Source organism: Periplaneta americana, chromosome 14, assembly GCF_040183065.1.
Source record: "Periplaneta americana isolate PAMFEO1 chromosome 14, P.americana_PAMFEO1_priV1, whole genome shotgun sequence".
Lineage (NCBI taxonomy): Eukaryota > Metazoa > Arthropoda > Insecta > Blattodea > Blattidae > Periplaneta > Periplaneta americana.
In genome coordinates, this window is record NC_091130.1 from 49,706,607 (window position 1) to 49,733,360 (window position 26,754).

General features: G+C 36.0%; 1 protein-coding gene across 1 annotated transcript in view; it reads left to right on the plus strand.

Moving 5' to 3' along the window:
- The window catches only part of LOC138712998 (glutamate receptor ionotropic, NMDA 2B-like), a 584,228-nt gene that overhangs the window by 250,973 nt on the left and 306,501 nt on the right, over window positions 1-26,754 (plus strand). Inside the window, exon 6 of the mRNA XM_069844679.1 lies at window positions 12,989-13,169. Within this exon, the coding sequence (XP_069700780.1) occupies window positions 12,989-13,169 (181 nt within the window). The remainder of the gene's footprint in view (window positions 1-12,988; window positions 13,170-26,754) is intronic.

The following is a 26,754-nucleotide window of genomic DNA, read 5'->3' on the forward strand; positions in this document are numbered from 1 at the left end:
AAATCATGTGACACTTAACGAGGCCCTTTTATTTAAGTTATTTTAAATAGTGGTATAATATTACATAGACGTGCAATTCCTAACAGAAATTAATATTGTCAGAAAAGAACTAAGACAGCCCAGCCACTAGCTGGCGATTAAAAGCTGGTGGAGGAAACCGGGATACGATGTAAGCAAATGGACGACAGTAACTGTGCGAAAATGATTCAATATTGAAAGGTCTTTCGTCACTGGAAAACGCGAACATATTTTTGGAACGTACTGTTCACTATGACCGTAAGGCTACTATGACTGTATATGCGGTCTTGGATCTGTGCGGAAGGCGGTTTAACTGCATTAGTAGAAGGGGTGGGAGTGAAGTACATTCAAAAACTCAGGTACAATAAAAATTGAAGTAAAAATAAAATGATGTCCCTGTATTTAGAGGTGTCCCAAGAGCACCATATTTTGAAATTTTCACAAAATTTGGAGGTTCAGATTTTTTAGTGAAAGAACATTCTCCAGTGGTTTAATTTGAATAGGATAACAGGAAAATGCTTTAAAAATACATGTTAACAGACTCTGCATATTTTGGTCCCCTGTTATTTCATCTTGAAGTGTCACAGAAACGTCAATTTATAAGAAAATTGGGCATAATCACAAAACTCGTAGGTATGATATACGAGGCGCATCCAGAAAGTAGGTTTCCCTATTTAAAAAAAAAAAGAACACACACTTTCAGGAAAACATTTATTGGCAACAGGTACAGCAATGTTTCAGCTATTTTTCAACATAGCCACCATCAGAATTGAGACACTTGTCGTATCGTGGGATCAACTTTTGTATCCCTCTGTCGTAGAACTCTGCCGCCTGTGAATGGAACCAGCATGTGACAGACGTCTTCAGCTCTTCGTCGTTGCCAAAACGCTCACCGGAGGACAGGAATTTCTTGAGGTGCAAGAAAACGTGAAAATCGCTGGGAGCAAGATCAGGACTGTAGGGTGGGTGATCAAACAACTCCCAGCCAAATTCCGTCAAAACAGCTGCTGTGCGCCGAGCCGTATGTGGACGAGCATTGTCATGGAAGAGCACAACACCTGCAGTAAGCATTCCACGCCTCTTGTTTTGAATGGCACGTCGCAATTTTAGCAGTGTTTCACAGTAACGGTCAGCGTTCACTGTTTCACCTCTTGGAAGGAAGTCAATGAGCAGAATGTCCTTACTGTCCCAGAACACCGTGCACATCACTTTCCGTACCGACAGCGTCTGTTTGAATTTCGTCCTGACCGGAGATCCAAAAGCTAAGCCGCCAATGCATTGACTGTTGCTTGGTTTCCGGGGTGAAGTGCGAAATCCAAGTCTCATCGCCCGTGACGATCCTGTCGAGGAACTCGTCGCCGTCATCGTGATACCGTTGCAGAAATGTCAGTGCTGCTCCTAAACGTTGCATTTTGTGTTCGGTTGTCAGGTTTTTGGCACCCACGTGGCACACACTTTTTTGAACAGCAGGTGCTTAGTGACAATCTCATGCAACAAGGATCGCGATATCTGCGGAAAATGGCTGCTCAGCTCCGTAATCGTGAAGCGACGGTTCTCCATGTTGCACTGCCGCACCAGCTCAACACGATCATCATTGATGAGGACGGTCGCCCACTGCACTCTTCATCATGGACACTTTGACGACCTTCGGAAAACTGCCTACACCAGCGACGCACCATCTGCTTGCTCATGATGTTCGGCCCATAGACCTGACAGAGCTGCCGATGAATTTCAATTGGCGCAAAGCTTTGTGCATTAAAGAACTTTATCACCGACCGAAACTCGCAGGCGGCGGGAGAAGGAATAAGAGCTTCCATTTCGGACCACTGCTGCCACGCTACTGGCACCAGGCAGGACCTGTCCGGCTGGCATATGATTGATACGTCATAGATCTGTTACGCATGCGCAATTGATACGGCTAATTACGTTTACTTTCAAGGGAAAAAATCGGGAAACTTACTTTCTGGATACGCCTCGTAATTAATGAAATTTCATTTTTCTTATGTTGCAGAGTATTTAAATCAGAACAATGGCTCTAATTAATACAAGAAATCTGGTCTTCTGCCCTGTATTCGTAATGCTGGAGGGGCTAAACCCATCACAATTACCCACCTATCATGATGTAATGAAATATTATCTATGGTCAAAAATGAATTTATTGAAACCTGACTTAAAATCAAAAGAACCTATTGTTGGAGAGATTTCAGAAAGAGTTAAGGGAACTTTGCCTATTATCGCACATGCGCCTAATATCGCACCCCATGGTTTGTGAGCTCAGAACAGGCATAAGACGCTGAATGGAATAGCAGTTTTTTCAATTCAATTAAGGGGAGCGTTAGCGCCCGCAGATGGATTGCTGCGAGCTTCAATACATATTACACGCCTTGAGGTTTCATTGGGTTATCGTCTGGAAGGTTCGATTTAGTTCTCTAAATATCTGGAATATGTTTAATTAACAAAGATTCTATACATTGCAAATAAAGCTTTGAGGTATAATTCCCTGTAAAGTTATTTGAACAATTTTATTTTCCCCTCGAAATTATTCATTCTATACCTTGATAGCTGAATATGTAGTTATTTACTGTCAAACACATTGTATCAGAAAATCTTATAATTTCCGTGTTGTATTCGTATGTTATTAAAAAAAACATGTTTTGCGCTTAAATACAACAGATATATAATAAATCTATACTAATAATAATTCTGTAGCCCAAATTTTTCTGGTAATTTTCGATTTTCCAAAAATAATTGGTCCTAACATATATAATTAACCACCCTGAAACCGAAAATCGCATTTTTGAAATTTTTGTTTGTATGTCTGTCTGTATGTTTGTTACCTTTTCACGCGATAATGGCTAAACGGATTTCGATGAAAATTGGAATATAAATTAAGTTCGTTGTAACTTAGATTTTAGGCTATATAGCATTCAAAATACATTATTTAAAAGGGGGTTATAAGGGGGCCTGAATTAAATAAATCGAAATATCTCGTTTATTATTGATTTTTGTGAAAAATGTTACATAACAAAAGTTTCTTTAAAAATAATTTGCGATAAGTTTTATTCCTTGAAAAATTTTGATAGGACTGATATTTAATGAGATAAATTAGTTTTAATATTAAAATAACTGCCATCTAAGGCCGTGTAATGAATTAAAAAACAAATGACTTCGTCTATAAGGGGCCTTGGACAGCAACAATCGAAAGCTATGAAAGATAGCCTACAGAGAATGTTTCTGTGTTTGTATGAAGTAATATCGGAAGCTAAATTAACCGATTTGTATAATTAATTATTATTTCACCATTGTAAAGTGTAGTTTCTCTAGATGGACATAATGCTATAATGTTATTACAGTAACATATAATATAATATAATATGTAATATTATATAATATAATTTAAGTTATTTGAAGGGTTCACAACCATAGTGGGCCACGCGCCATTTACTGAATACGTAGAAAACAAGGGTTAAAATTAAGTTATTACCATAATTCAATGGAAACCTATAACAAGTAAAATAAAATATACACATTAAATCTAAATTATGTCAATGTTCATTAAACTATGGTTACATGTAATAAAAATTAAGAAACATGTTAAAGGAATTGTCATTGCACCAAATGAGTGTCTCTGGACCAAAATGATGCATTTTAATTATTTAAATACAATTTAAATCAAGTAACATATTAAACGATTTATCCTTCTATCAAACACGAATGTTCCCGGGATCAAACGTCCTATTTTAATTATGTAATTACTTTATATTTATTTCTAACGGGTGCAGCGGAGCGCACGGGTACGGCTAGTATGTAATAAAATTTGTTTCTATACAATAAACTTAACATTTGTCCTATGTATTTTTCACAAAATGAGGGGTGCGATATTAGGAGCACTATTTCTCTTAATACCGTTTTTGCAATTTTTCTTTTGTACTTGAAAACAAATGCAAAATAAAAGTAATTTTTAAATTTGACCTCACTGATATAAGTATAATAAACCCGTATTAAGAATCCGTATTTATTTCAAATTTATGTAATATATTAATATTTGAAATACTACTTTTTCAAAATGGGTGCGATATTAGGCACAGTTCCCTTACTATCAAAAATAAGGAAATCTGGGTAAAGGCATCTATTCCGACAGTCAGACATACAAGAATAATACTACTGGTTCGTGCTTACCATGATGAATGCAGAAAAATACTGTATACTGCAACCCCAATTTAGAGTCTTCCAAATAAAGTTTAAGTATGTGATCTTATAGCATTTCACTAGCTACATAATGAAAAACAAAATAATAGAACAAATATAGAATAAGGCAAAAAAATTATGATTTTAAGAAAACTTCAAAGCTCTTGGGGCACCTCAAAAATTAAATATAGAAACTCTATATTTTTCACATTCGTAAGTTAAATGAAAAGATAGATTTTTGCGACCATTACATTTAGGAGAAAGGTAAAAAAACAAACAAACAAACAAACAAACAAAATAATTCATGTACAGTATAGATTCACTCCACCCTACTAACTAGTATAAGGTTAAATTTCACTGTTTCATGGAGAAACTCATGGTCGGTTCGTCAAAAATCGCTTTTTAGTATTAGAGATAAGAGAACATTAATTTTTGTAAAAATACAGAAATCGATATTTTGAAGCAGCGCATATTTCCTATATAAGCCTACTATCTGAAATGAGAAAGCAAAAATCATATCAACAGCTGTTTCGATTTTTTAAATGATGTAATGAATATACTTTATCAGAGGTTTCCACGTCAGTTATTTTAAACACAGCAAAAATTTAACACTCGGGACAATAAACAAACAGATAATATATGATCAAACACATACCAGAATAAAGGCTACATACATTATGTGATTGTATATCGCAAATAAAAAATCGTCAATGTGGAATCATCTATCTCAAAATAGTAACGATAAATCACATAAATTTTGTAATATAAATTCCCTCATCATAAACATTAAAAATGCCGGCACCAAAAGTAGTACAAAACAGAATTAAAGCAATAGAAGCAATGAAGAGAAATTAATATTTGAAAAGCGATAAAAAAAATGTGCGTATTTCACCGATTATAGTTCACTGTGCCGTTAATCTTTCAATTGCATTTTGTATTAAATATTTAAACACGTCATTATATGCACATAGATACTTCCACTCACTTCAAACAACCCATTACCATAATAAAATGTAACAAAAGCTTCGCACCATTAAATGAGTTTCAACTTTTCCATATCGGTGTCATATCACAGTCTACTATATACAGTCACGAAGCTTGAGTTTTGAGGGTGCTAGAAACAATAGACTGTGACGGTACTATTTTTCATTGCCTGTAATGAGGCGATATTAGCGATCCTAGTGGTGAGCAACTACCTAATGCTTGCATATTTATTACATATTGAGCTTCGCGACTGTATATACTAGACTGTGGTCATATTACGAAAGGCAATGTGTGGTAAACACTTAGAGGATATTTCCGCCTCTTCTGTCATATTTCTTCTTCTTATTCTTTAGTTCTGATGGTGATGGTAGTAGTGATTATAATAATAATAATAATAATAATAATAATAATAATAATAATTATTATTATTATTATTATTATTATTATTATTATTATTATTATTATTATTATTATTAACGTATAAGAATATGAATATGTTTGGAAAGTACACAAATCACTTAACTTAAAAATATTTTGTACAATCGGACACTTGTCAATTTATACAGAGTGACAAAGGGTTTTAAATTGGCGGCGGGAGCATCCTTGTCAAGCTCTCTCAAAGAGAGACTTTGCACTAGTAGGGTAAGGTTTGGCTACATCGCACCACTTTAGCATTTATAATTTTTATTGAACAATACAGCTTTTATTTTCTGCATCCCTTTACAGAGATGCATTCCCAGAACATTTACCTTTCATGTAAAAAAGAATCCTTGAATTTGATTGTTTAATTAAAATGACATGCCACATGTCAGTGGTGCCATTTAGGCAACTAGTTTCCTAAATAGCACCTGCGGTTTCTTAAATCGCACCTCTTTATCTGCAGGGAACAGGATGAAGGAAAGTTTTTAATATTGGACTTATTGAAGAGTATTTGAATGAATAATGTAATAAATTCAAATTACAAGTTTATTGAAATTAATGAAAGAGAGCAAGGCATGACTATCTAACGAAATTTATAAGCTCGTACTTGCTATTTTGGAAAAAGAAATTGTGCCAGAACAATGGAAGGAGTCCATTATCGTACCTATCTTTAAGAAGGGGGACAAGACTAACTGTAGTAACTTTCGAGGAATATCACTTTTGTTGACGTCGTACAAAATTTTGTCGAATATTCTTTTGAGAAGATTAACTCCATATGTAGATGAAATTATTTGGGATCATCAATGTGGTTTTAGGCGTAATAGATCAACTATTGACCAGATATTTTGTATTCGACAGATAATGGAGAAAAAATGGGAGTATAAGGGTACAGTGCATCAATTATTCATAGATTTCAAAAAGGCATATGACTCGGTTAAGAGAGAGGTTTTATATGATATTCTTATTGAATTTGGTATTCCCAAGAAACTAGTTCGAATAATTAAAATGTGTCTCAGTGAAACGTACAGCAGAGTTCGTGTAGGTCAGTTTCTGTCAGATGCGTTTCCAATTCACTGTGGGCTAAAGCAAGGAGATGCACTATCACTTTTACTCTATAACTTTGTTCTAGAGTATGCCATTAGGAAAGTCCAGGATAACAGAGAGGGTTTGGAATTGAACGGGTTACATCAGCTGCTTGTCTATGCGGATGACGTGAATATGTTAGGAGAAAATCCACAAACGATTAGGGAAAACACGGAAATTTTACTTGAAGCAAGTAAAGCGATCGGGTTGTAAGTAAATCCCGAAAAGACAAAGTATATGATTATGTCTCGTGACCAGAATATTGTACGAAATGGAAATATAAAAATTGGAAATTTATCTTTTGAAGAGGTGGAGAACTTCAAATATCTGAGATCAACAGTAACAAATATAAATGATACTCGGGAGGAAATTAAACACAGAATAAATATGGGAAATGCCTGTTATTATTCGGTTGAGAAACATTTATCATCCAGTCTGCTGTCGAAAAATCTGAAAGTTAGAATTTATAAAACAGTTATATTACCGGTTGTTCTGTATGGTTATGAAACTTGGACTCTTACTTTGAGAGAGGAACAGAGATTATGGGTGTTTGAGAATAAGGTGGCTTAAGAAAATATTTGGGGCTAAGAGGGATGAAGTTACAGGAGAATGGAGAAAGTTACACAACACAGAACAGCACGCATTGTATTCTTCACCTGACATAATTAGGAACACTAAATCCAGACGTTTGAGATGGGCAGGGCATGTAGCATGTATGGACGAATCCAGAAATGCATATAGAGTGTTAGTTGGGAGGCAGGAGAGAAAAAGACCTTTAGGGAGGCCGAGACGTAGATGGGAAGATAATATTAAAATGGATTTGAGGGAGGTGGGATATGATGATATAGAATGGATTAATTTTGCTCAGGATAGGGATCAATGGCAGGGTTATGAGAGGGCGGCAATGAACCTGCGGGTTCCTTAAAAGCCAGTAAGTAAGTAAGTAAGTAAGTAAGTAAGTAAGTAAGTAAGAGTAACGCATCTTCACTTGAAATTGAAGAAATAGAGCGTAAATTACGTAACATTGAAACTTTCTGAATGCGTTTTTTATTGTTACACAATTGCCATGTGCTTCACCAGGCAGTTCAGACTGTAAACTGCGTCACTTTTCTCCATGATTACTCGAAACCACCTAAGAACTGCTTCATGATATAGCTGTCTGAAATGATTTGAAGATAGAAACATCTAAAGGCTGGGCCTATGAATATTATGACGAGGAAGCTGAAACAGGAGCGTACCATTTTCCCGAGATAATCTAGCTTATAAATTTTTGGAATGGGTCGTATAGGTGGACATACAGAAGCAGCACTTTTTTCTATGGTAGGTTTGAGTGGCAAATAAAATGTTTGAGCTATTCGACAAATAGTTCACTGTTGATGTAACCTGATTCAGAGCAAACAAATAACGATCCTGGAGTAGCACCAGCTGATAATGAAGGATGCACTGTTTGACGTTAAAAATTATCACAGGTGGCACAAACTACCTGGAGCTCTTTACAACATACACTTGTTGTATTAACGCTCTTTTCAACACTTGATATTGCACCCACCTGATGCATTCCTAGTTCAGTTAAAATTTTTGGGGCCTTCTTTTGTACGGTTAGAATTGCTACAGTTGCTCATATCGCACCGGTGCGAATTAGGCACCTACAAATTGGTGCGAATTGAGAAACTACGCCATAAGTTATTATTTCCTTCATTCTAGTCTATAATCACCACATGTTCGAAAATCCTACTAAGTTAAATGTTCTTTAATATCTCTTTAAACGAATAACATCTTAAGATTATGAATTCCTTTGCATACAAATCCGTTATTTAGTTCCAAAACGGTAGCTAAATATACATCCACCTGAGCGATTATATTAGATACACTATCACCACGCTGCTGACACAGCGAAGTGTCAGAAATCAAGTGACATGGTGGAAGTTCATGTGGTAGGTTGTAACAATACCACTAGATGCCACACTACTACAGTAATTTGTTTTAAACTAGCAGTGGTGCGGTTTAGGAAGCGGTGCGATTTATGCTACTCTACCTTACTAAATGAAGTACTAAAGACTTGCGTAAAACCTGACACACACAAAAATGGCTTCCAAGCAGCTGGTCTTTTCCCATGGGATCCCGACAACAATGACTTCACAAAATGTTTAGGAAATGAGCATAGTGGACCTGAAAATTCACAGTTAAGAGATTGTGAAGGAGTTATTGAAGATAGGCCTAACCAATCTTTGACTTTTAGAGAATTCTGTGAAGTTGTAGGACATGAGCGAATGTCCAAATTCAAGAATATTGGAAACATTGTTGAACAGGAAGAAAACAGTGAAGAGTTCTATGATCTCTTCAGACTGTACGAACTATTTGCTAAAAAGAATGAAAAAGATTTTGAAAGAAAGGGGACACCTGTAGAACCAGAAGAAATAACGGTTGATAGCATGAAAGTAGTGACAGATGATGAAAGAAAATCAGTCAGAAGATAACGAAGAACTAATTGAAAGACAGTTATGCAGTCAAAATCAAGTGGATGCATTAGAAATAGCAAGCAACGAACATTTCCAGACAGAAGAAGTGGATGCTAATATGAATATTCAAGAAGATAACTTACTGAAGAGACCAAAAAAAAGTCTCAGAAATGAAGAAAAGAAAACATTGAGACGATCAGAAGTCCGTACATTGGAGGTTTGCTTGATATGGCCTGGAACTCCAAAAAGAAAAAAACATTTATAAAACTGAAAGAATGGCATACGTTTTAACATCGAAGAAATGGAGGGCTCTTTTTAGGAATAAAGAAGAAAAGAAAGCAGAAGAAGAAAGGAAAAAGGGAGAGAGATAAAGGGAAAGGGAGATGAATAATGGAGGGAAAATAGCTAAGCCTAAAAGAAGTGTTGAATCAACAAAACACGTAAAAGATTGGAGAAAAGTTACTGAGCTGTCAACATTGAGACCACAAGAGAATCCAAAAGACAGTAGTTTAATAATTGTGAGCCTTTCATATGACTAAAATGTTCAAGCAACTACTAGCTCTGGTACTGGTACAAACATATTACAGAAGAGTAAGGACACTTCAGAAGAGCCGAATAAGATCCTTTCATCAGGACTCTGTTACACATGCGGCAGGCTTAAGATAAGATGTGTAATTCCTGAGTTATTGATTGTTGTCAGCTTACCGGTGATGATAATACATCAATATTATTTCATTTGCTTACTTTACACTTTATAAAGTATACTCGTATTAAAACAATTATATTTTGTGAGGGGGATAGAAGTTATCCCCGGTAGGGATGTTAATATGAATTTATGAGAGGGGGATAACTTTCCAACGGGGGGAATCCCCCAATCCCCCCCCCCGTTAATTCGCATCCTGATTACCTCTATTACTTCAACTTCCCAAAAAAACTTAGGTACACATTTTTCTGTTATCTTTATCTCCTTTTGGGCCCTCAAAGGTCACATCATTCGTTAGATTATCATCATCATCATCATCATCTTCATCACGGCATAAGCCTTGTGGCTCGTTCCGTCTTCAAGAAAACTGATCCGACCATCTCATCCGTGGCCTACCGACATTTCTTCTACCTACAGGTTTATACTTATTTATTATTTGTGGTATACGATCTTCATCCATTCTTTGTATATGATCTTGTCATCTTTGTATTCAATGATTGTTTCATTTAGACTCTGAATTTCCAATTCTTTTCTAACATCTTCATTCCTCTTTTTGTCTATGAGTTTATAACCTACCACCTGTCTCAAAAATTTCATCTCAGCAGCCTCTATTTTCTTCTGTTGTGAGACAGCAAGACCCAACTTTCACACCCATAAAGCAAGTTTGGGATCGCCATTACTTCGTAAAGTTTTAACAGCGTTGCTCTATTACAGTTTTTAAAAGTTCTTTTTATTGTACCTCTTTGTGTTTGGAATTTGTTTAATTTATTTTTCACATCTCTATTGCCGGTATATGACACAATGTAACCAAGATAATTAAAATCACTTTGTTGTTGGGTGGGCTTATTATTTATGCAAATTTTTGCTCTTAACAGATCTCTTCCTCTAAGAGTCATTATTTTCGTTAGATCTAGAATGGAAAGTAATTTTTGGTAGTCAATTATCCTGTATTCTTCCAATGTCCTGGAACCAATCTCACTGACGCTTATGTGCGGAAGATGATACAAAAATTTAGTACGCATACAAATAGTGACATTGAGGGTGTACATAACACAACTTCGTGTTTCTGGCGCTAGGCGTCGTGTCCAGGACATGAGAAAGGTCACGTTACGGCATTGAGGTATGTCACACTTCGAAACAAAGCCCTGTTATTACCGTAATTGCTATGGCCAGTGAGGTATGCCACACTTCGAAACAACAGTACTGCTATCACTGTAATTACTACGACAATGTCACATGGGCTAGTTCACTAAACGAATCAGTTTTCTGCGAAATGGTAGCCAACCCCACACAACAGTAATCTGATGGCAAGTAAAGCGGCGATAAAGCGATGTCTAAACTTGATTACAATATTCTTAATGCATCGTCCTTTTCATAAAAGAGAAGTCGACCAACGGCAATCCCGAAGAGTAAAACAAATGGATTATTATAGTTAAATCTTAATAATAATAATAATAATAATAATAATAATAATAATGATTATTTATTTTAGCTGGCAGAGTTAAGGCCGTAAGGGCTTCTCTTCCACTAAACCAGCAAAAAGTATATATAAATAAGTATGAACTTACAAAGAATTCAACAATTTGATTTAGATAAGAGTTACATATATACAAGAGTTATTTACAAATTAAACAACAAAATACTATGAACTATTAATTAAACACTGAAATACAAACTATGTAGTAGAATTAACCTAAAATACATAGAATGTTAATATATTTCAAATAATGTTAGATAATAGAAAGAGATTATTATGAGACAATTTTGAAAATACAGCACTATCAGGATACAAGTCTAAAGAAAGGAGTAACAATGTAGACAGTGATAGTTTAAGTCAGTATGATTGGAGTGAAATGCTAAGAAGGTCATCTTTTAAGCTGTTTTTAAAAGTGTTTATTGTCTTGCAGCCCATAATACTTTGTGACAGGGAATTCCATTGTCGCGAGATGGATACTGTAAAAGATGATGAATAACGAGATGTTCTATGAAGAGGTATACTTAACGTGCCACAGATAAGTGATCTGGTATTTATGTCGCGGTTAGAGTATAGATAAGAGAAACGAGACGAAAGGTAATTTGGTGTTGAGGTGTGCAGAATTCGAAAGAGTGTAAAGTTCTACGTTCTTTAAGTCGGAGCCACGAAAGACTTGCGAAGGAAGGTGATATGTGATATAATAATAATAATAATAATAATAATAATAATAATAATAATAATAATAATCAGTGGCGCCACAAACCTTGAATAGCCCAGACCGACACTTAATAAAAATAATCCGTGCGCTGGTCTCACGGTCACATGCCGAAGAAGAAGTGGACGATCATACAACCAACTAATCATATGATTAGCACGATGTTCCCACCAGCTGTTATAGCTGGCTTTCGTAACCAGATTTCGCGACTACCTATTGTAGCTCACCAAGTGCATCACAATGCTGGGTGGGCACCGGTCCCATACACTGGCCGAAATTTCACGAGATAATTTCTTCGCCCATGACGATTCTAATCAGAGCGCATTCCGTACCACGAGTCCTAGGCTGGATGTCTTAGACCATGACGTCACGCCGCGGGACAAACCTTACTTAAAATCTTGTTTATTTTTCAATATAGTAACAAGAACCCTGATTTCTATACAAAATAAAACAGTAAAATATGAACTGAAGTATACATGAACTGTGTCATTACATACAAAAACAAATAAATTAAATCCAAATAAATTCTTTGCATTTTATTTGCACTGATTAACGTTTGTTTAAAATTTATTGCATGAAGTTTTGGTGATGACAGATAATATATATAGTATATTATGATTAAACTGTTTAGTTTAGTGCAATTAAAGTGTAATTTACCGACATAATTATAATAAGTCTGCATGATTATTATGGTTTTTTATTGACGATAGCATTATTACAATAATTCAGTTGTCGTTCTATTAATTGAGTGTGAATAATTACGATTATGATTATATGAGGAGCAATTGGATTTTCACAGCTACTGAAACAACAGATGATACAGCATGCGGTACCCAGTTCAGTACATCAATCCCTGTCGTTCTTCAACAATAAGAGCGTTATAAAACAAACAAATTTCTTTAAAATTTTTGACTCAATGGGTTACGTTTTCTTATTTGTTTCAGGAGTCCATTTTCGTACAAACGACGAACATTTGGTCACCGAACTTTCCAGAACAGTACGAGTCTTCTTAAAAGGTCTGGAACTTCTAGCACTGGACGACGGAAATGAAGTGACCCTCAGTCCGCATCTTTCTTGCGATGGGAGGGGAGAAGCGCGATGGAGACATGGCGACAAATTCTTCAGGTTAGTGCAACATTCAACTCTAGAATCATATATCTATTCTATGAGTATTTAATGTAAGTATATGTTCATTTAACCCATTCTGTCTTTAGGTATGTGAAACTGAAATATAATAAATAATTTAATCATTTCTTGATAAGTTAATACGAAGTTAACGAGGTAGAAAAGCTCTTTACGTTAAAAGAATGATACGAACAATCAGCATTCTTGACAATAGGAATGTGAATCCTACGTGCCTGTCGCATTTTCTTTAAGGAAATATTCCTTGCATTCATTTTTGTTAGAGGCTGAGTATACTCAAGGACCATAGTGCGGCCTAAATGATTATGTCAGTGAAGGAAATCGATATGTAGTTTATAGATGTGCTATGGTTTCATAAAATTTCATCAATTTTTTTCAGTGCAATGATTTTGTATTACTGGTACCATTAAATCTACTGGGTATCCGAATGAATGAATGAATGAATGAATGAATGAATGAATGAATGAATGAATGAATGAATGAATGAATGAATGAATGAATGAATGGATGAATGAATGAATGAATATACAATAAATACCCTTAAACAAGCGAGTTAATGAAATAGCATACACATGTAAGAAAATATTTCGTTGCACCATGTTTTAAACCACATGTGACAATTACTACCATTTACCCTAAAAATATCCCTATTTACACGCTTATGATACTACATTTTGAATCTTGCTGACAAATGTAATCCATAACCTAGATCAAAATTCACAGCGTGCTTATAATATGTGTATAAGATTCATATGTCATACGCACAAATTTGATCTTGTAACGCCAGCCTTCGAGTCAGTGGCGTAGCCAGAAATTTAAGATGGGATGGACCACGTTTTGGGAACAACACATGGCAAATTTGCCCATATATTATGTTTGTATGCAACGAGTTAAAAAAGAATTATAATTATTATTGTTTAAAATTATGAGATTCAAAATCAATTCAGACTACCCAAAAGTTGTTATAAAGGAAAATCCACAGTCAGTACAGTGTTAAGCTTACGGCCAAGGAATACTACAAGTACGCTACTCAGTACTGAAGAGTACATGGTAACATGATAAGAGAGCAAGCAAAGGTGAAAATGTGGATTGTTGATAGTATTAACTTCTCTCCGTCAGAGATTTATTTTATGTAATGTGTTTGTCCGCGAAGAAAGTTTCAGGTCATCATATTCTGTAGGCTTGCAGACTTGGTTTTACATACCGGGTCTGCAGACAAAATTTTTGTGAAGGTTTCGCTTTTTTCCAGACAGATATATATCGTATTGTTCATTCACTGTTTAGTATATTTCTTCTTTCGTTCATTCATTCTTCTGTTTATTCCTCCTTTCCTTCATTCACTTTTTCGTTTACTCCTTTCGTTCATTCACTCTTTTCCTATTAACTTTTTCGTTCATTCACTCTCCTCTCCCCTCATACTCACTCTTCTGTCCTTTCTCAAACTCACTCTGCCGTCTATTCACACTCACTCTCCTATCCCTTCACACACTCACTCTCCTATCCCTTCACACACTCACTCTTCTCTCTCTTCACTGACTCACTCTCCTGTCTCTTCACACATTCACTCTCGTGTTTCTTCACACAATCACTCTCGTGTTTCTTCATACATTCACTCTCCTGTCTCTTCACACATTCACTCTCGTGTTTCTTCATACACTCACTCTCCTGTCTCTTCACACATTCACTCTCGTGTTTCTTCACACATTCACTCTCGTGTTTCTTCATACACTCACTCTCCTGTCTCTTCACACATTCACTCTCGTGTTTCTTCACACATTCACTCTCGTGTTTCTTCATACACTCACTCTCCTGTCTCTTCACACATTCACTCTCGTGTTTCTTCACACATTCACTCTCGTGTTTCTTCATACACTCACTCTCCTGTCTCTTCACACATTCACTCTCGTGTTTCTTCACACATTCACTCTCGTGTTTCTTCATACACTCACTCTCCTGTCTCTTCACACATTCACTCTCGTGTTTCTTCACACATTCACTCTCGTGTTTCTTCATACACTCACTCTCTTGTCACTTCACACACTCACTTTCATGTCACATCACACACTCACTTTCCTGTGCTTTCACACACTCACTCTCCAGTTCCTTCACACACTCACTCTCCTGTTCTTCCACACACTCTTTCGTGTCCTTTCACAAACTCACTCTCCAGTTTCTTCACACACTCACTCTCCTGTCCTTCCACACACTCTCTTTCCTGTGCTTTTACATACTCACTCTCCAGTTTCTTTACACACTCACTCTCCTGCCACTTCATACACTCATTCTCCTATCCTTTCACATACTCACTCTCCTGTCACTTTACACCTTCACTGTCTTGTAATTTCACAAACTCACTGTCCTGTCACTTCACGCACTCAATTTCCTGTCCCTTCACATATTCAGTCTCCTGTCCCTTCACACAATCAATCTCCTGTCACTTCACACACTCAATCTCCTGTCCTTTCACACACTCACTCTCTTATCCCTTCACACATACAGTCTCCTGTCCCTTCACACACTCACTCTCCTGTCACTTTACACATTCACTCTCCTGTGACTTCACACACTCACTCTCCTGTCTCTTCACACACTCACTCTCCTGTCCCTTCACTGACTCATTCTGCTGTCCTTTCATACATTCACTCTTATGCTTGTTCACACATTCACTCCAGGCGATCTCACAAGCAGAATTCCAGGGGTTTCACAACGGGTAACCTGACTGGCGTACCAACTGGTCTTCCACGACCTATCCATTTCACTGTGGTATAACTCTGAAACAGACACTTTCAGAAAAACTGTTACACGGTAATAAGTCTTGTAGTTACTGCTATATTACACGCATATAATATTCACAATTACTTCTGAATTACCCTGTTGAGTTTTAAACTAGAGAAGTTTCAAGGAGTTCCGTTCAATTTATATTAGCTTGCCTATCTCATTAAGAGGGAAAAGAGCAAAGAAACAACGCAAAAAAAATTGTACAAATATAGAAGCTTGAGCATCCGGAGTAGATGAAACAGAATTAACTCCATTACTTTTCAAATAAATAGACTGAGTTTTGATTTCCTATTCATTCAGTAAAAGTTTTTACGCATAAAGAGGGTATAAGTTAGATATTTCCAATTATATCCCTTCCATTATTAGAAAGGGAGTATGCAATCTCAAATAAATCGCCATATCCATTTTTAAATCAACATAGAATTACAGAGTCTAAAGAAAATGCAAAAGAACAGCGAACACCTAGGTTAAAGTACACTGGCTTTCAGCCATTCACTTTAAGTGACTTTAGGCAAGGATGTCGTAGTGAGAGTTTTAGTATAGCCTACTCGTTTTTAAACTTAAGTTTGAATATACATTACGTCGTTTAACGTGAGAATTTAGGTTTGAATAATTACATTATCATTTTTTATTTATTTTTTATTAAACTAAGCATGGATACGCGTGGTAGTATCTCGATTATGGTATTGGGTTACAAACCAAAAGGTCGCGGATTCTACTCTTGATGGGATCACTGGGTTTTCCCATTGATCTAATCTTTCCGGCAGTACTATGGCCGTGGGTTTCTTCATAATGTAAGAGAAAGAGTGTGTTTGAATGCAAAGGAGACTACTACGTAAGATTGGTACAATTACTGCTACGTGAAAGCCTTAAAATCTCGCCAACCTAAGAGTCTTTCTAAGTCTCATCTGAGATAGCGTTGCTATTGTATGAAAGTATAGAAGGTATTCTCATTTCGCAATTCATGGACAAGTACTTCAGACATTCGTAAACCGTCTAAAATCTAACTCCCTCATTTTCAAGCAATAAAGAGCGCTTGCCGATGTGAAGTTGTGAAAGTGTACTCCCGAATTTTAAGGTTAATACACTGGTTTGTATATCCTTGGAAAGAAAAAGTGATTCCTGGCGTTATCCTTTTATGTATAGTTGTGGCAAAATAACCTCACCGACTATTGTAGCTGATTTCAAAGCCTTGTTCACTCCAGAGCACGATAGACTGGTAACTAAGACTTTCGTGGTTCGAGCCCTACCTGGGAAGGAAACGCTTTTTTTTGCTCCTTATTCAAATTTATTCCCAATACTTTTCGATTGCAGTGATATTTTACGACTTAATTAACTTATTATTCCCAGAACATGAATTTTACCAGCAATCGAAAAGTATTGGGAATAAATTTGAATAAGGAACAAAAAAAAAGTTTCCTTCCCAGGCAGGATTCGAACCACTCTTAATTGCCAATCTATCGTGCTCTGGAGTGAACAAGGCTCTGAAATCAGCTACAAGGGTCGGTCCGGTTTTTTTGCCAGTATTGTACAGCTACTGTATTTCTTCTAAAGTACTGGCCCTCATCACATATATAACAGATTGGCATCCACATGTTAAAAACGGGAACATGTGGAAGAGAATAACCACCAGAATCGCCACTGTCGATTGGTAACGACCACTAGATGGAATTACAGTTGCTCCATGCAATTCAAATGAGAGTTATAACGTGACTTCTTTTGCAGTCGTTAGATGGCAGCCTAGTGAAATTGATAAAAGTTTTTGCTTTCAAAGTCTATAAGGTTAATAAACCTGTTACATGTGATCTGGTGTATTAGACAGATTTTGCTTACAATCAGTACCTATCACCCAGCAAGGAGAACTTCCGACTTGGCCTTGGGCTCTTCAGTTGACCAGGTGCATGTTTATGTTACAATACGATGACGTCACAGCGTTGTTGTTGCACATATTTTCCGCGTCGAAGTTCTCTTTGCCGGGTAGTACAAGTGGAATTAACACTGCGCATTTTGCACATTAAATACCAGATCAAACAGTTTTTACTGTAAAGAAAAGTATTTAAATGCAACGCAGAATGACAATTTATTCCACATCGAATATACTGTGATCTTTTGAACATCTTACTGGCATTAAATGATGTAATTTAAATCTTACAGATATTATTCAAAAATTCATTTTGCATGAAGAAACTATTCTAGATAAATCACCGACTTTCCCAACGTTTGAAAATCTCCGACCTCCATCTACTCGTAGACAGCAGGAATAGAGAGGGGTTTGACGTCTTCTAAGCCACGCCAAGCCAAGCCAAGCTAAGCTAATCTAACATAACGTAACCTTTCAGTAAACCTTTACAATAGCGTTATCAAAAAAAAAAACCGGAGAGCAAGAAAAGGTACCTTCTTTGATAATTTTTGAATATACGCAACGCATGCCAAAAAGTCTAAAACTAACCTAACCTATCACTGATTCGTATATGCAAAGCATATCAAGCGCCTAAACTAACCTAACCTAGCATGTCACATATTTGTATATGCAAGGTATATGAAAAACTTGAACTAACCTAACCTAACGTAAGATAGCAAAACATAACGTAAAAAAATTCTAGTGTACCTTTCGAAATGTCACGCTAGGTTATGTTGGTAAGAATGAAGAAACAGTTGAAAACAGTTGAAAGTATATAATAATAATAATAATAATAATAATAATAATAATAATAATAATAATAATAATAATAATAATTTATTTTAGCTGGCAGAGTTAAGTCCTTCTCTTCCACTCAACCAGCAAAGAGTATACATACACATGCATGAACTTACAAAGAATTCAAGAATTTGATTTAGATAAGAGCGACATATATACAAGAGTTATTTACGAATTAAACAACAAAGTACTATGAACTATTAATTAAACACTGAACTACGAACTATGTAGCAGAATTAAGCTAAAATACATAGAATGTTAATATATTTCAAATAATGTTAGATAATAGAAAGAGATTATTATGAGAAAATTTTGAAAATACATCACTATCAGGATGCATGTCTAAAGGAAGGAGTAACAATGTAGACAGTAATAGTTTGAGTCAGTATGATTCGAGTGAAATGCTAAGAAGGTTATCTTTTAAGCTGTTTTTAAAAGTGTTTATTGTCTTGCAGCCCATAATACTTTGTGACAGGGAATTCCATTGTCGCGATGTGGATACTGTAAAAGATGATGAATAACGAGATGTTCTATGAAGAGGTATACTTAACGCGCCACAGATAAGTGATCTGGTATTTACGTCGTGGTTAGAATATAGATAAGAGAAACGAGACGAAAGGTAATTTGGTGTTGAAGTGTGCAGAATTCGAAAGAGTAAAGACAAAGGGTGTAAAGTTCTACGTTCTTTAACCCTGCGTTAGTCTGGTGGGGTCTCTCAGACCCACTGGAATATTTTTTGCTCTACCTATTGGACAGTTTGTAACACTGAATCCCCACCTCTTCTGAACCTTTCCCCCGCCTTATAGAAGGCATCACAGTACAGGACAAATCAGTGAGACTTGAGTCATTGGAGAGTTATTGACAGTTATTTCCGTTCCGGGTTTTGTAGACCCCACCAGACCAACGGCGTCACCCGCGTACACTTAGCGAGCCAAGGTAAAGTTGTTTTTAAATTCATTCGTGATTGCATTATTTTGTATTTTTACACCATAATGTGTGCTTTTAACTTTATAAGTGTTTTTAAATCGATTTTCGAATACTTGTTTCAAATATTTATTTTCGTTTTCGTCTCGTTCAGATGGAGGAAACGGAAGCAGTTCGTGTTAGAAAATTGTTATTGGAAGTTGAGAGTGAAGAACAGGAAGAAAATACTGAAGGTGGTGCTTCGGAAAGTGATGGCTGGCCGCACAGTGAGACTGAGAGTGAACATAATACAGAGTCCGAAGAAGATGCTGACTCAGTAGACGAAGATATTTCAGAGATAGAAGAGAACTCTACGGACTTCTACCTTGGTAAGGATGGAGAGACGAGCTGGAGAAAAGTACCACCCCCAGCAAATACAAGATGTCGCTCTCATAATATTATTAGATGTCGCCTACCTTCAGTGAAAGGAAATGCAAAAAATTGTAAATCACCTGAGGACTGTTTCGAACTTTTCTTCACTGACGATATATGGAACATAATTTTGGAAAATACAAATAAGTTTATTGACAGTGTTTCGGATAATTACAGTGAACATAATAAATATAAAGTGAAGCACACAAATATGTCAGAAATGAAAGCTGTAATTGGTCTTCTGTTCATGGCTGGAGTTTTCAGATCTAACAGACAAAATTTAGACGATTTGTGGGTTGCAGACGGCACGGGCATGGACATATTTAGAACCACAATGTCTTTGCAACGGTTTAGATTCATCCTGCAGTGCTTACGCTTCGATGACAAATCAACAAGAGCTGAGAGATCCAAAATTGATAAGTTGGCACCAATCAGAGATGTTTTCGAACATTTTGTTGCCAATTGTAGAAACAACTACACGGTAGGAGAAATAGTAACGATTGATGAAAAACTTGAAGGATTTAGGGGCAAGTGTCCATTTAGACAGTACATTCCCAGCAAGCCCCGCAAATATGGCATTAAAATATTTGCCCTGGCAGACTCCAGAACATTTTACTCAAGTAATCTTGAAGTCTACACAGGAAAACAACCAGAGGGACCCTATAATTTGAGCAATTCTGCAGATGCTGTAGTGGAAAGACTGATATCAAGAATATCAGGCTCTGGAAGGAATGTCACTGTTGACAATTGGTTTAACAGTGTTCCTCTGGCTACCAGACTGTTGAAAGACCACAATCTTACACTTCTTGGTACTCTAAGAAAGAACAAGAAAGAACTGCCTCCAGAATTTGTCCAGACCAAGAACAGACAAATTCATAGCAGCATGTTTGGCTTCAACGGAGACATTACATTAGTTTCCCATGTCCCAAAGAAAGGCAAAGTTGTTCTTCTTCTTTCTACCATGCATCATGACGATAAAATCGATGAATCGACAGGAGAACAAAAGAAACCTGACATGATAACCAGTTACAACACATTCAAAGGCGGGGTCGATACAGTAGATCAAATGTGCGCTACATATGACGTCTCTCGTAATTCGAGAAGGTGGCCTCTAACAATATTTTTTGCACTTCTGAACATTGCTGGAATTAACTCACAAGTAATATATCTTGCCAATACACAAACAGACATTAGGCGACGTCTGTTCTTGAAGACACTGGCATTGGGACTGTTGGCAGAACACCGTGAACAGCGCGCGACTTCCACTAGTTTACCTAGAGAACTCCAGATGAAGCTGAAACGGCAAGCAACTTCCATACAGGATGGACATAAGGAAGAAAAACGCAGGCGGGAAGGAAAAGGGAGGTGTGAAGTATGTCCACGAACAAGAGATCGTAAAACAAAGTACGTGTGTAAAAAGTGCTCGAAGTTTCTGTGCATTGAACATATTACACCTATGTGCGAAGAATGTGTATATAATAATGAGGATAATGACGAAAGTAGCTAAAGAAACTTGAAGAGACTGATTTGAGGATAGTTATGTACTTTATTTTAACTAATTGTACTGTATTTGTATGCATCACAAACTTATTACAAAGTATTTGCAAGATTATTAGAACTTTATGTGAAGTAGTAATTTAGAAATATATTTGTCCGATATAAAATTAATTTAGAATATTTATTTGTATTTTAGATTATTCTTGATGCATGTACAATTCATTTATATGAAAATAAATCCATTTTGATATTATATGCAGTCCTTTTAAACTAAAAACAGTATCGGGTGTATGAGACCCCACCAGACTAACGATGGGAAAAAAAATCACCAGACTAACGCAGGGTTAAGTCGGAGCCACGAAAGACTTGCGAAGGAGGTGATATGTGATCATATCGTCGGATGTTGCATACGTATCTGACGCACATATTCTGAATTCGCTGTAACTTGACTGACAGTTCAGAACTTAGGTCACTTAACAAAACGTCACAATAATCGAAGTGCGGCATTACTAGGGTTTGTACTAGGGTAAGTATATAAGCGGAGTACGAAGGGAAGTACCTAGTTGCTAGAGCCGAAAGAGCATTTTCCGAAATAGTTGAGTGAAACAGCACTTTCTATTCCCATTTTGTTTTATTTTAGCACCTTTTCCCCTTCATTTTTCGTATAAAATTCCCCCAAAAACTCTAATCCTGGTGATTTAATGATAATGCTAATGATAATGGCAAGGAAGACTACGACGGCGATTAGAAATTGTTGCAAATATTCTCGTTGTTGATTTTCAGTAAGGTACATGGGGACTCTAGCATTCATATACAAACACAGGAAATTGCAATAGTGTAGTTTAAACCCGCGACATAACCTGAGACAGCTGCAGTTTACACGGGCAGCCGCAAACTTTTCATTCTTCCTTGTATCGCCCGTTGGTTTGCACAGGAACATGTGGTGCTCGCCACAATTACAGTCACTTTGTCATCACTAGGTACATATTGCACGTCCAGATATCACATGACCAATTGTTACAGCAATTACAGCAGCGGTGTGCACCAATTTTATATATGCATTAAAGTAAATTATTATGTTTGACTGTTTTGAATGTGCTGCAGTTGACACAGGTAAATGTAAGTTACTCTAGAAGAGAGAAAAAAAAGAACTACTTGATAAAGAATAAATTTCCTTTTTGAGTATGAATGCGTACATTCAATACCGTATTTACTCACGTAATAGACGCACATTATTTTTCTATAATTTTTGGATTAAAAATCCATATTGCGTATTATATGCGAGGAAAACATCTTAAGGTAAAAAAATCATAACTCCCTCACATCCCATGTGATAATCACAGCTGGCTTCGACATCGGACATTCACGTAATATATATTGAAAATGATCGATTGCACGACTTCAAGAGCATCGATATATCGAATGGTTGCGAACAGTAAGAACATAAAGTGCGTAACATACGAAATGAATAAAAATGTAGCACAGTGTAACCTACAACTGAATACAAATAAAGCAAAAACTAGGTATACTTTGTGAAATTAATACTAGTATTCTTATCTTAATCACTATCGGTTCTGGATTCAGTATAAGTGTCAACCTCTACTAAAGCATCACTTCCATAATCTTCTACTGCACAATCACTTCGACAGTCAATGTGACATGAGCAGCATTAATATCGAAAGTTTTTAAACTATTAAAATGAACCAACAACAATCCATTTTTTAATTTTAAGAAGAACCAATAATAATAATAATAATAATAATAATAATAATAATAATAATAATAATAATAATAATAATAACAGTTTATTTAACTTAGCAGAGTTAAGGCCATACAGCCTTCTATAACACTCTTTGTTTTAAAAATTTAAACATGAGAAGTGCATCCAACATTATGATTTCATATTACCACAGTAGCAATTGAAAATGTAATGCGTATACATTTTATGGGAATTTTATTTTTCCTTACATATTATTGTCAAAAACTGAGGTGCGTACATTATGCGATGGCGCCTATTAAGCGAGTAAATACAGTAGTAGTTATTCGTGTACTGGAATCGAAATGCTTCACCATATTTTATATTCATAAACAGATAATGACCGGACACCGTATTCGTAACAATGAGGAATGAACAGATCCGGTGACATAAGGAAAAAAATCAGTGCCATTTGAAAGAACAAACAGTTCAACATAAATCAACTGTAGTGGGATGTACGAAAAACAAACGTCTAAAGCAGTAGCTATGTAGGCGTACGTAATCATCCGAAGGCTTTACTGGCCCATGTTTTTTATGCCTAGCAAGATAGGACACTATGCATCATAACTCTGCAAGTAAGGATTTACGGGAAAAGTTTTACAGAACATTTTAGTTTTATTTTACCTCTACATTACACCCACAAAGTTTGTAAAGATACTTATGAATCACCCTGTATATGTAGTAGATATATGGATTTATTGAGCAATATTAAACATACAGATGTACTATATTCTCACAATTTTCTCTTAAGTCCAATGCACGGGGGTCTTCTGACCGTACTTGCTGTGTAGATTTCACCCCCCTCACCTATGATTAGATCCAACCACTCTCCAAAAGAACACACAGATTAAAATTAAAGTGGCACAAACAGAACATATTATACTGGGTGTTCATTTCAAAGTGTGTCATGACGTCACTGTTGTTGGGTCACCGATTTGAAGCGAGTTTCAGCTTATATGTTAGAGAAGTTGCCTATTATTTAAGGCGTTCTTCAATCTGAACTTGAGAATGTGTACGGTATAACTTGAACGTCGTAGCAACAGATGGCGGTCTGTACGGTCTGTGTGCTACCATAACCTCTTTCGAACTGTGTTTTGCGCCGGCAAGTCGTACGCAGGGTATTTGTTATCATCGGTTGCGTACGGTAACATTCCACAACACAAATCAAATGCTCCGTGTCCATATTGACCGTCGAAGTTAATGCCAACAAATACGTAAGTAATCGTCTTAACCCTCTCCCCATATCCCGACAGTACGTATTTCCAAACAGTTCACATTCCTGCCACTACCGGCGTTACCGTGCGTATCGGTACGTACTCTTCAGAATGAACGCCGTACTTGCTAGGCAACTTCTCTGCCTCTTAGGTTATACACCTCTGCGGAAATGTAGGAAGATTGAATTCTCTAGGCTCATCAGCTAGCCACATGACGGCATACAGCACGCCATGACACATTTTGAACTGAACACCCAGTATAATATATCCTAACCTAAAACAGGAATAAAAGTATATAATTGAGTAGTTACCATTATCTCTTCGTCACTTGGCATCACGAACTTCAACAGCTTTAGTTCTAATTTTTCGGTATGCATTTAGTGTGCAGGTATTTATGCAATTATACATGGTTTATCTTACAGTTCATTGTTGTAGGCCTACGCCTTATTTGCTTACTTATTCACTTATTTATTTATCTACTTATTTACTTGCTTCTTCATTTTCTTACTCATTTACTTTCTTATTTATTGACTTATTTACTTACTTATCTATTTACGTAGGAGTTTCCTCACTTCTGAGGTTCTTGTGCACCAAAAAAAAAAAAAAAAAGATTTCATACACAAAAATTTCAAACATAGTAGGTTATATTAAAGATATTTTTATTAACTTGTCCTACAGAATAATATCTGTAATATTGACAATTAATACTTGAGGAGAAAAATTCGCTCCGGTGCCGGGGATCGAACCAGGGTCCTTGGTTCTACGCACTAAGCGCTCTGATCACTGAGCTACGCCGAATTCAATCCACAGCACCGGACTGAACCCTCCTTCTTGAATGTTTTCCTTTTTGGCCTGACTCCAAGTTAGGCATATGTGTTGACGTTTTTATGTCCAAGTCAACTGCCATTATACAAGGGGGTTACATTTTGAAAGGAACTTCTACTGGGATTGTTTCAACTTCCTTCCTCAAATTTCTCTGTCTGATATTTTTTCTTCCCTGACTCCATCTTTCTGCATACTTCTTTACACTTCGTCCATCCATCTCTTTGATAACTGCCTTTTCCTCTTCTGTTTTATACCCCTCATTCTATAACTGCTCTCGGAATTGTACTGTCGGACATTCTTCCTACATATCCATACCAATCCAGTGTTATTTATTAAATTTTTTCAAAATATTTGTTTTACATAATAATTTCTCTTATTATAATATTTGAACTGTCTTCTTTTTTTATTCGTTACTGAGCGCCAGTCCAAAGTTAAAATGGTTGGTTGAAATACACCAGAATTTAGTAACTTCTTATAGAGAAAACGTACGTAACACTCTTTATACATAAGAAAATATTACGTTAATGTTACTATGCCAAAAGCAAGTCGGTTAAAAGAGTACCAAAATTAAATTATTAACAAACGAGGTCCCTTAAGAAAGTCTTGTTCAGTTGGACTGGATGCAAACAAGAAAGTCAGATATATATAAATACGACAGTTGATGGACAGATAAGAACATGCCTGAAGCAACGAAAGTTGACGAAGTCATAACAGAACTGGATATTCATATTATATTTTATTACAACAAATGATCACATCTTTCACTACCACAATGTAGTAAGTCGTAGTATCTGATTAAATTTTGTTTGTAAGAATTCTCCGAGACTTATTGTATGAAATCGTAAAATATGTTTAAATTTTTTAATTAAGGAAAAAGAGCTGTCAAAATATTTTTTCATTAAAGATTTTTTTTACAAATTTCTCATTAAAAATCTAGTAACTTTATGTTCTAAAGTTGGCTTCCTGAAGTTACTAGATTAATGTAGCGGAGAAGAATTTTAAACGTACATAAACATTCATTTTATCTTCAAATCCACTTTTTCGTATGTTTACTTTTCTTCATTCAACACCAATCTTTTTATGCCAAATATTAATCAATCTATATGAAACTTTTCCTGCAACTATTTATGATGTAGCTGCATGTTTCTGTGCATTTATTTTGTAAGAAATGCTGCTAGTTTGTTATTTTTGTAATTAATTATAGAACAAATAGGATTTTCAAAAGTTTAAAAACATTTTTGAACACCAACACATTTTCAGAACCACGAAAATCCAAAAACATACCAGGTTAAAAGGATATAAAGTTCTAGCAAGACCTGTCCTCATGTATGGTAGTGAGGCCTGGACTGTCCGAAACTCAGATTTTCAACGCCTAACAACTGCGGAAATGAGATTTCTAAGGAGGACTGCCGGCTACAGCATCCTTTACCACAAAAGGAATAAACTAATTACAAAAGAATTGAA